This window comes from Crocodylus siamensis, chromosome 3 (genome assembly GCF_052110815.1).
Source record: "Crocodylus siamensis isolate JL-2025a chromosome 3, ASM5211081v1, whole genome shotgun sequence".
NCBI lineage: Eukaryota > Metazoa > Chordata > Crocodylia > Crocodylidae > Crocodylus > Crocodylus siamensis.
The window spans coordinates 132496500-132507170 of record NC_143397.1 but is presented as its reverse complement, the minus strand read 5'-3'; the positions used below and the strand labels follow the sequence as shown (position 1 = coordinate 132507170).

The window sequence follows — 10671 nt, the reverse complement described above, 5'->3', positions numbered from 1 at the left end:
AATAGATTTTTCTTACTCAATGTATTTTCTGCCTTCATTGCCAGTTAGTTTTAGGCAATCCTACTATGCTATCCTTTACATCTGAAAACTCTGACTGCTTCATACATCAGGGGAAAGCCCTTCATACATCAGTGGAAAGAAACTTGAGATAGTACACCTATGTTTAGTAGTGAGTCTGTTGTTTACTGAGAGTAACTACTATATTGGTCACTCTTGGGACTCAGGTAGAAGAAGGCCTGTTTTGTGTGTCCCAGTCACGCTTAGGAGGGAATAAGCACTGAGCTGTTCACATTGAATTGCACACTGCCATTTAATTGAAAAAGCAGTGGCAAGCTAGTTTTAAGCAGCCATGTGGATAAAAGTTTAATTCTTTGATAGTTTTAGCACCACTCTGGGGATATATTTTATCTTGGTGCACAAGCCTTTGACAACAAAATATCAGTGCGAAACACTTCCTTCTCAAAACACATTCCTTCTGCCATAATTGGTGTTGGGAGAGGGTGCTGTTCTAATTCATGCTGCTATGAATATTATTAAGGGTTGAAAATGCTTTGTATACAGGCTTTCTGGTAAATGGTAGACAACAATTGAAAACAGTGCTAATCACGAATATGTTAAATGTAGAGGTCTGATACAAACTGAGTTAGTGATTATAGTACTATTTATTAGACATGAGTCCAGGAATCGATTTATCATCAGCATCTGGATTTTCCTGTGAGTTTGTCAGTGGGGTTTGAAACTGGCATTTCTGCTTAAGCCCATTTTCAGTTTTCTCCTCTAACTAGAGGGGTATATACATTATTTTCTGCTAACAGCAGCCTCAACATTGTGAATGTTACTGTGATACAATGTCCATAAGATTGGCCTTCAGCCATGCTGGCAGCTATCCTAGGTCAGTCTTATTACTAAGTTATAACTGTCTCAGAAATATTTTTCATATTTGCTTTAGGTTGAAGCCCAATATTATTGAGTTGTGTATGCACCATGTTCCTTTTTGGGTATTTTTAGCGTGTGACGTGGTAATGACAAACTTGGGCCCTGAGGAACACACAAAAGTTGTCCTTTTTTTAAGATGGCAAACATTTTAGCTGACACGTGCCTTGTAGGGTAAACTAATAGAAAGTTTCTGTGGACATCTGTATTTATTAGATAAGGTCTAGGTTAGCTCCATAGTAAAATATTTGTTGGTATCACGCTTCGCAAATCCAGCAGACTGGCTTCTGATAACACAGACACTCTCCGAAAGATCAAAAACTCTTGACAAAATGGCCTTAAGGGAAAATTGCAGTCATGGCCGCTGGGCTTGGTTTGTAGCTTAGCTACTGCAGTCTTCCTTAAAGGAAAATGTTCATCTAACCAAAAAGACATTCTGCTCCACGTTCTTTGATGTGGAACCAGGCTGCTCTTTCTTGCAGGCAGAGGGAAAGGGGCAGACTATTGTGAAGAATTTGTCCTCATAAAGAGGATGAAGATCAATTTCTGCACTGTCAGCAGGTCTTCATGTTAGGTGGGGCCCTGGGCTGTGTGGATGTGAGATAAGGGGAAGGCTCTGGGCTTGTGCTCTAGCTGTCCTCTGAGGCAGTTCTATCACCATGTCACAGCCGTCATAGACCTGCCCTCCTAGGAGTGAGCTATCCTAGGACGCATCCTGCAAGATGAGACTTGTTAAGGAGGAGAGCTCAAAGCAGATAAAAGAAGGAACCCTGACTGTAGAAGAGAAACAATGTGCATCAAACTATATACGCAGTAGTTTGAAATGAACAAGAAAGACTTGGTTGGCCCTCTGAGCTTCCATTTCTGGGAATGTGTCATTTGCAGCAAGAGCCAGGAAGTCCATTTCAGCCCGAAACAGCTGAACTTAAAGGAACCACCCTGCACCCCGCTGACCTTGGAAGGGGGGCTCTCCCCTCATCTGCACAGGCACCCACGCTTTTACACCCACCCTCTTGGCTTGTGCTACCCAGCCCAACACTGGTGTTACGTTTAAGCGTCTGAATCCGCAGGGGTGTGCACCTAAAACTCCCAAGCAGTGGATGTGGGTGGGATCGGCTGCAGAAACAATGGGGGATAGTTTCAGAAAGAGGACGGGGGGGCGGGGTGGAGAGGGGGAAAGGGAATGCCCCGCAGCCCTGCCGGTGCTCAGCCCCCTGCCCCTCCCATCCCGCCGGGGGTGGGGACCCCGCGGCTCTGCTCCGGCCCCCTGGCCCCGCCCGGGGGCGGGCTCGGGCCGGCCGCAGGCGCCGCGACGGCAGGTCAGTGCGGGCCGGGGCCGGGCTGCTCCGTGATCCCCGCGCCGCGCCGCGCGCCTGGGGCTGGGGCAGGTCGCTGAGCGGGGCGACACCGGGAGGTGGGCTCTAGATCTGGATTGGGTCGGGTCGGGAGTGGGGAGTAAGGGAGTCGGGCTCTAGAACTGGGTCTGAATCCGGATCTGGAGAGGAGAGGGATGTGGGCTGTAGATCTGGATTGGGTCGGGTCGGGTCGGGAGTGGGGAGTAAGGGAGTCGGGCTCTAGAACTGGGTCTGAATCCGGATCTGGAGAGGAGAGGGATGTGGGCTCTAGATCTGGATTGTATGGGATTGGGTCCAGATCTGGATGCAGGTCTGGGTCTGGGTCTGGACTGGGGGAGTAAGGGAGATGGGGTCTAGATCTGGGTCTGAAATTGCAATGGGGTCATGGGGGTAAGAGGGAGGTGGGGTCTAGATCTGAATTGGATTGGATCAGGTCTGGGTCTGGATCCGGATCAAGATCTGGGTCTGGGGCTGACTCCATCCAACCCAACCTCTGCCTTGGCCAAAACTCCTGGGCTGGAGCGACCACAGAGCCATCAGAGGTGGCCACATTTCACACTGTCATCAGGGCTGGGGTTTAGTGGGGAACCAGCCCCAGGGGCTTCTGTTGAGTCTGGCTGCCTTAGAGCAGAGATTCTTCTCCAGGGCTGCCTCGGGATCCTTTCAGGCAAGGTTAGCCCTGGGAGGTGCACTGCCAGGATGAGCGGGATAAACGCGGAGGGGATCTATGGTGTCAAAGCCATTCTGCCGTGCTGAGGCCTTTCTGAGTTCTTTGCAGCAGATGAATGACTCTGTTCTTTTTGTGCAGTGAAAAAATTCAGTGAGAACTAAGAGCCTGCACTTTTGGGGGGAGGGGGGGCTTGAATTAACACCTAAAAGGGTTGAGAACCACTGCCTTAGACACTGCCCCTCCCTCAGCACATCAGTGCTTTCTAGTGCTTTAGACCTAACTTTCCTCTAACCTTTTAAAAATCCTTCCTAAGGTTTTAGGCTTTACCGTGTTGGATCCAGCCCAGGGCTGTTTCTGCTTTGGTGAGATCATGGATCGGCTTTTATGGGATTATGGGATTTATTGGGATTTTATGTTTGTGAGGTTCATTTGTTCCTGCTTTGCCAATGTTTGGTTGTGGGTGGATTGGAAGAGAAGTATAAGGAAGCTCATGTTGCAACTTCCCATTATATGAAAAAAGAAGCGTCAGGGATCATAGAATCATAGAAGTCAGGTCGGAAGGGACCTTGTAGATCTTCAAGTCCGACCCCCTGCCTGAGCAGGAGAAAAACTGGGCTCAAATAACTCCAGCCAGGTAGGCATCAAGCCTCTTCTTAAAGACCCCCAGGGTAGGAGCCAGCACCACTTCCCTTGGAAGTTAGTTCCAGATCCTAGCCACCCTGACCATGAAGTAGTTCTTACAGATGTCTAATCTAAACCAACTCTCCAACAACTTGTGGCCGTTATTCCTTGTTATGCCAAGGGGCACTAGGGGAAACAAAGTCTCTCCCAAACCCTTCTGGTCCCTACTAGTGAGTTTATAGCTGGTCACCAGGTCCCCCCTCAGCCTTCTCTTGTGAAGGCTGAACAGGTTCAGGTCCTGCAGTGTCTCATTGTAGGGTCTGCCCTGTTGTCCCCGGATCATGCGGGTGGCCCTCCTCTGGACCCTCTCCATGTTGTCCACATCCCTCCTGAAGTGGGGCGCACAGAACTGGACGCAGTACTCCAGCTGTGGCCTGACCTGTTTTGCGTAGAGGGGGAGGATCACCTGCTTGGCCCTATTTGAGATGCACCTGTGGATGCACGACAAGGTCCAGTTAGCCCTGCCAACCGTGACCTCGCATTGTCGGCCCATGTTCATCTTGGAGTCAATAATGACTCCAAGATCCCTTTCTGCCTCCATGCTCTCAAGAAGGGAGTTTCCCATCTTATAAGTGTGCTGCTGGTTACTACTGCCCAAGTGCAGCACCCTGCACTTGTTGGTATTGAAACGCATCCTGTTTTTGCTAACCCACCCCTGTAACCTATCCAGGTCTTGCTGCAGTCTTTCTCTCCCTACTAACTTGTGATTTCATCTACAAGTTTAATTCATTGGTTCCTTCATAAGCGATAAAGTCCATTGTAAAAGAAAACTGGATGGGTGGAGAAGGAGAGGAAATTAAAACAGTAAATAAGTGTTGATGTTCTCTTTGTATTCCAGAATGGCTTGGGACTGGATTGGTTTTGGCTATGCAGCGCTGGTTGCATCAGGAGGAATAACTGGTTATATTAAAGCAGGTATGGTATTGGTAAACCCTTACATTTTCTGATACATAATTGCTTAAAATGTTAATGAATGATATCTCATATGTAAAAGTAAAGGAGAGAGTACAGCAATTTTCTGTACAGCAATTATCTCTAACTTTGTGCTGTTGTTAAGTTTGACAGTTAGTGCTGTATGCTGATAACTCTCTGTAGTTTTGGGTGTGGGGGGCGCTGTTTTATTTGACTTCCAGTTTTTGAATGATAAATTCCCTATCAGGCACCTACTCCTTACCAACATTTGGCTTTATGCTTTTTTATTCTTCGGGTGACTCCATGTAAGCTTGCTTCAGAGAGGCTTTAGTGCTGCTGTCTTGAACATCAATGACCTATACAATTGTATATTACCCAATAATATATAAGACAAAATCTTCAATGCTTTTTTCCTTAAGACAGTAATTATTTTTATTATTCATAAATCATACTAGCTCCATCTTACACACTACACTTAGTTCTCTTACCACTTCAGAAAATGGTACGTTTAAGCTGGTGACTACTGCTGCTCAGAGAGCTGATTTTTCAAGGGTAACTTTTCTGTAGGAAGTCCGACCTGCATTATGTTTGCGCTAGCTCTGAATTACTCTGCCGTGTTGCTTTGCTAGACATGACTGAACGTGGTGGGGCTTGGAACTGTATTCTCTCATTTGTTGTTCCATTTCCTGTTTGCTTTCTTAGTTTATCTCCTTCATGCAGATAAGTAAATCTTCAGTTTGAAAGTGCTTGTAGGGAGGCCCTTGATTCATCTTGAAATCCTCATGAGTTCTTTAGGACAGGTTGATGTTTAATGTGGTCTTGAGATATATGCTGTTCCCTGAAGAGCTCTTCCCACACAATTGGAATCGGCAGGAATTGTGCCCATAAATGTGATTAAATTGGCACTTAGGAGAGTTTACTAGTGTGTTTTCTGCTGACTTTCTTCATCCTTTGCACTGTGAGTGGAGATGTGTGGTGAGGAGGGCATTGCAAAATAATAAGTATTATTATCCTCTCATCACTGCTGACACAACTGAGACAGAGTTGCCCAAGGTCATGTGTCAAGTCAGTAGCAGAGTCAGGAATAGCACCCACATGTTCTGACTCCCAGTCCTAAGCTTTTTGAAAGGAATAGTAAAAGTGAATAAGGTAACTCAGAGAAAAAAGGAGACTGTTATGTCCCTGCCAATAAGTAAGACTAGCCTGTGACAGTAAGAATATTAGATAAGCATGCTAGAAATGGAAGAATGGTAGCTAAGTGCATGGCTCTGTCCTTGGGTATAATTTACTTGACTCTTCTGTATCATCATCTGTATTTTAAATGTACAGCTGAAGATACTGAACCAGTCAGGTCATAGAATCCACAGACCATTCCAATATCCCAGCAAAAAGGAGATGCCTATTTTCCACTCAATTTGGCAATAGTAAGGCCTCACCTGAAGTGCTGTGTTTTGGCCCCACACTTCAAAAAAGATGTGGCCAGATTGGAAAGAGTCCAATAGAAAGTGACAAAAATGATTAGAGTCCTAGGAAGCATGATTTATATGGAAAGGTTAAAAGAATGGTGATTATTTAGTCTTGAGAAAAGAAGACTGGAGAGGAAGTTAATTAGTTTTAAAGTACCTGAAGGCCAAAAATAATGATAGATTATTCTCTGTGGCTGCAGGAGACAGGGCAAGAAATAACTGTCTTAAACTAGAACAAGGGAAATTTAGGTTGGATATTAGGAGAAACTTTTTAATTTGTAAGAGTGGTGAAGCATTAAAACAGATTACTTAGAGAAGCTGTAAAATTTGCATTCTTGGAAAGTCTTAAGAGCAGTATAGACAAACACTTGTCTGGCAAGGCTGAGACAGGGATGGTCCTGCCTTGAGCTGGGAGTTGGATTGGATGATCCTGAGTGCCCTTCCAGCCTGATTTATCTATGATTCTATATCTCAGTCCCCACACCTCACCCCCTCAGTACACATATCCAGCATCAACCCTGCCCATTATTTCCCTTGTCTATCCCTCCTGCCAGATTGGAACCAGTTTGTAGCTGAGCTATTGATACTTTTCCCAATGGAGCTTTCAGAGTCTGTTAATCCTGCTAAGTATCTACCTCTACAACCAAATATATGCCAAGTCAAGTGAGCTAGTGTCACATAAAAGGGCCCCCATTGAGCTGGCACTGATAATAAAATACCTAGTCAGAGTTACAGACCAGGCCAGAGCATGTGGGTGGTGAAGGGCACAAGCAGAATTGACACTGATTTGGTTTCCTATAGCGCTAATTGCTTATCATCCTGGTAAACTTGGAGAGCTGATGTTTGCCAACTGCTCTGGCAATTTCCAGTCTAAAGGTGACCTGCAAATAGAAAAGACAAAGTACTGCCCCAGCCGCAACAGGTGCTGAATGTAGCCTTTGCCTGGCTCCTGGAGACATTCTGCACTTACCATAGGTGGAGGCATTTTGTCAGTCCCATGTACACAGCAGTCATTTGTAAATCCCTGAGGACAAGACTGGAAACAGCAGCCTGCCTCCACCTCCTTTGACAATCAGGGGCTGTCCTTTTCACTAAAGACTTGATCCAAAGTCCCAATAATCCCTTGCCAACATCTCCAGTGGGCTCTGAATCAGGTCTTGTGTGTGTTTAACCTTTTATAATTTATTTTTATCATCAATGCCTCAGAGCCCTTCTCTACTAAGCCATTCCATTGTCTAACTGCTCTTGCTGTCTAGTTTAGTGTAAATTTCTTTTTTTTTTGAGTCTCAAGCCACTACTGTTTGATTAATCCCCATCTTTTATGGTACTGCCTCTCTAGGAAGTATGGGAACATTGAACTGGAAAAACCCCCCAAATCTCCTTTATTTATCATGGGTCTCAACTTTGATCCCTTTACTTTTCTAGTTTTACATTGTATTGTTAAGGCAACCAATGCTTTATTTGCACGTTAAAAGACAGTAATATTGTCTGCAGGATTATTTAAGCATGGTGCCGTGTTAGGTATGAATAATGGCTATGTTTGTAAAATTCAGGCTCACTTAAGATCCTTTGATTTAACCAGAATGTCAAAGATGTGGCTTGCAGGCCAGATATGGCCTATGGAACCATTTCACCTGGACCACAGGGTTCCTAATGGGGCCAGGGGATGAGGTGATGAACTGGGGCTTGGCTGCATTAAGCCTGGTGCTGCAGCTACCAGGTCCAGATTCAGTCCAGGGCCCCAGGTGAGTGTTGAAATCCCTGATCTAAGCTGTAGTCTGACTCAGAAGAGTGAATAATGATTTTTTTGTTTGACTGCTTTATGAACCATATTCATGTCTGCTCTTCTAATAATGCCGTTTGTTTTATTCAAGGTAGTGTCCCATCACTAGCTGCTGGTCTTCTCTTTGGCAGTTTAGCTGGACTAGGCGCTTACCAGCTATCTCAGGATCCAAAGAATGTGTGGCTTTCCCTGGGTAAGTCTCGATTTAAATATATATGCAAAACATAGACTAATGTTTTATTAGATTTAAAACATCTATTATATGGTGCAGCAGTAGCTGCAACACAATCAGAATATGTTACAAAGTTCAGTTTTAGCAGGAGCTTCAGATCTTTTAGTAAAAAAAGGGGCAGATTTCTTGACTTTTCTGCCTGTTATGTGATAGAAATAGGTTTCATATTGTAATCAGTGCTGTTAATTATAGCTCTTTTTCTGCTAGCTCTGAATTAATGTCCCTCACATGTCCCCTCACCTGCTAACCTGGGTTCTTTTTATCTTTTACTTAGTTGCATCTGGAACATTGACTGCAGTTATGGGAATGAGATTTTTGAACTCTGGAAAATTCATTCCTGCAGGATTAATTGCTGGTGCCAGGTACTACACATGATGCTGTTTCTGATCCTACCCCATCTGCTTGACTCAATCTTCTTTAATTAAATTGAGACTACATTTTCTAAGAGTCTAAATGAACAAGAAAATAGGAAGGTTTAATTTTGGTTTAAACAAATTATTTCAGTTTGCTACTTTCTGGAAGAAAGTACATACATTTGTTTTGTGTTTTTATTTTATTTCTTTAATTCAGTAAATTCACTATATTTTCCTTTAAACAGTCTGTTAATGGTTGGGAGACTTGGTCTGAAGATGATGGAAAAACCAAACGATGAATAACTTTGCATATGATGTGACCTGATATGTGTATAGAAAGTGTGAAAGCGCAGCTGCCTGAAGATGCTACACAAAATGAACAGAGAATATGAACCCATTTCTAATATCAAATAATAATGTGATTTTTTAATTACTCTTTTTTTGTACTAAGAAAATTGATTGGAGGGATTTTTTATATACAAAATGTCATTTATATCGAGTCAGTCAATAATCTCTATTGCATGCTAAGAAACTGAGTTAGTGTTAATTTAATTTTGCTAATACTTTTTGCAATGTAACCCTCCCACTTTGTTTGTCACTCAGAAAATGTATTGCAACATTTTAGAAGGAAGGGAAACTTGGAGCCAATGTAATCATAAAGAAAATACCCACATTAGGCCAGAAGGAGTACTTGCCCAAATACAACGCAGTCCACATATATGTCTTCTTTCATAAAGAGTACCCAGAGCATGGATAAGAATGTGTCTGTATAACACAGATAAATATTTTTCTTCAAATTTTATTGCAAAAGTATGTTAAGCAAAGTGACATTTAAGGAGACTGATTTTATTATTATTATTTTTGTACTAGGAAAAACTGAGGATTAGTGTTGCAAAACTCTTTCTGATTGGGTAATGTTGTGTCTGTTTTGTTTGGCTTCTTCTTGTGTCTTTCCAATGCATAGTTATCCACATGCAGTCCTCGATCACATGTAAAAGACTCACCTCTTTAAGCGGAGGAGGAGATGGAATGGAGTATGTGTACTCTGTTAACACTGCATTAAAGCCTCAGTAAGAGGAAGCCTCTATAGTAGATTATTTAAATAAGCTGTGCTTCGGTTCATGAACCATTGAAATGAGTCTAAAATATAGTCATTTGAATATTCATTTCTAATTAGAATTTAAATTGTATAGATCTGGTTTTAAAGGCATAATTGGGATTAGAATCTACAGGCATTTATAGCATCTCCTCATGTAACAGATAAATATTCTGCCCATGCTAGGAAATCTTAGTAAAGTAGCATTGGACAATAACACTACTGCTACTAATGGTCTCGCATGCTGGTGAAGGGGGCAGGCTGTCAATGATCAGCTGGCAGCTGCTGAAAAATAGCAGCTTCCAAGGACAGCTCCCCTGTCCTGCAGGGCTGGCAGGGAGAATTGCTGTCCTCATCCCTTCCGAACCCCCAGGCATTCTCCCCACTCCTTGCACAATCCTGGACCCATGCAAGAGGTGGGGGAAGTTGTCCTGGGTTTCCTGGGGCTGATTCAAGCTGTGAGGAAATGCCTTCTCTTTTTGGACAGTCCCAGGCAGACCTAGAAGGGGTTGGGAAGCAACACAGCCACTGCTTGGACCATCATGGGGTTCTCTGGGTGGTTCAAGTGGCAGGAAGTCTTGCTGTCCTTTTATCAGGGAGCCTTAGTGCTGTTTGAAGGGTAGAAATCAGTGCTAAGGCTTGAACATTTTTGGCACTGTTGAAGCACCTGGCAGCATGGTCTCTGCGGAGCTCCTTGACAGCTTGCCATTTGGTAGGCTATTGGGGTGAGCAGAGGACTATGGGACAGTGGATTTCTTGTGCCCCCAAAATAGTGTACATTCATTATAGGTGGCACCAAAAAACTTTCTGGGAAATGTGTTGGTGGGAAGGCTTGACTTTTTTTTGCAGAAGAGCTGGTTTTCTTTGGAAAAAACTCTTTTAACACTTGTACACTAGCTTTTTGTGCCAGGAAAAAGTCCTTTTTCCTGGCACAGGTAAAACGCCTGTCCCTGACCCTGGGTTACTGCCCTATCAATTTAAACCTTTGCTTCTGTCTACTTGTACAATTGATGCCATGTTGGCTCTGCAGGATCATGTCTAAGGGGAAAAAAAGAACCTATTTCAAATACGTAAATTGTTGTTATAAAGAAGAAACGTTTATAAATTATTTTCCATGGCCATTGGGGATATCTGGTTCAATGCTGTCCCTGTATAGCATCCACTACTGCCATTGATTGAGACCAAGATAC

The 10671-nt window shown here is 43.7% G+C and overlaps 1 protein-coding gene across 3 annotated transcripts; it reads left to right on the top strand.

The window, feature by feature from the left end:
• The first annotated feature begins 2175 nt into the window (after window positions 1–2175).
• On the top strand, window positions 2176–9461 carry LOC149868826 (transmembrane protein 14C-like). 3 transcript variants are annotated; one of them, XM_090039219.1, is made up of 5 exons: window positions 2176–2252; window positions 4478–4554; window positions 7892–7993; window positions 8307–8394; window positions 8631–9461. In XM_090039219.1, the coding sequence occupies exons 2-5, from the start codon at window positions 4479–4481 to the stop codon at window positions 8686–8688; spliced, it is 324 nt and encodes a 107-aa protein (XP_089895345.1). In that variant the 5' UTR covers window positions 2176–2252; window position 4478; the 3' UTR covers window positions 8689–9461. The 3 variants fall into 3 exon arrangements, with proteins under 3 accessions (XP_089895345.1, XP_089895346.1, XP_089895348.1); XM_090039220.1 differs by having other exon boundaries at window positions 2208–2347; XM_090039222.1 differs by lacking the exon at window positions 2176–2252 and adding an exon at window positions 3299–3320.
• Window positions 9462–10671: the final 1210 nt, after the last annotated feature.

Excerpts from the sequence above, each read along its gene's own strand:
- LOC149868826 (XM_090039219.1), top strand. The coding sequence starts at position 4,479 with ATGGCTTGGGACTGGATTGGTTTTGGCTATGCAGCGCTGGTTGCATCA. Across the intron at positions 7,994-8,306 it reads GAATGTGTGGCTTTCCCTGG|TTGCATCTGGAACATTGACT; the intron begins GTAAGTCTCGAT and ends TCTTTTACTTAG. Across the intron at positions 8,395-8,630 it reads GGATTAATTGCTGGTGCCAG|TCTGTTAATGGTTGGGAGAC; the intron begins GTACTACACATG and ends TCCTTTAAACAG.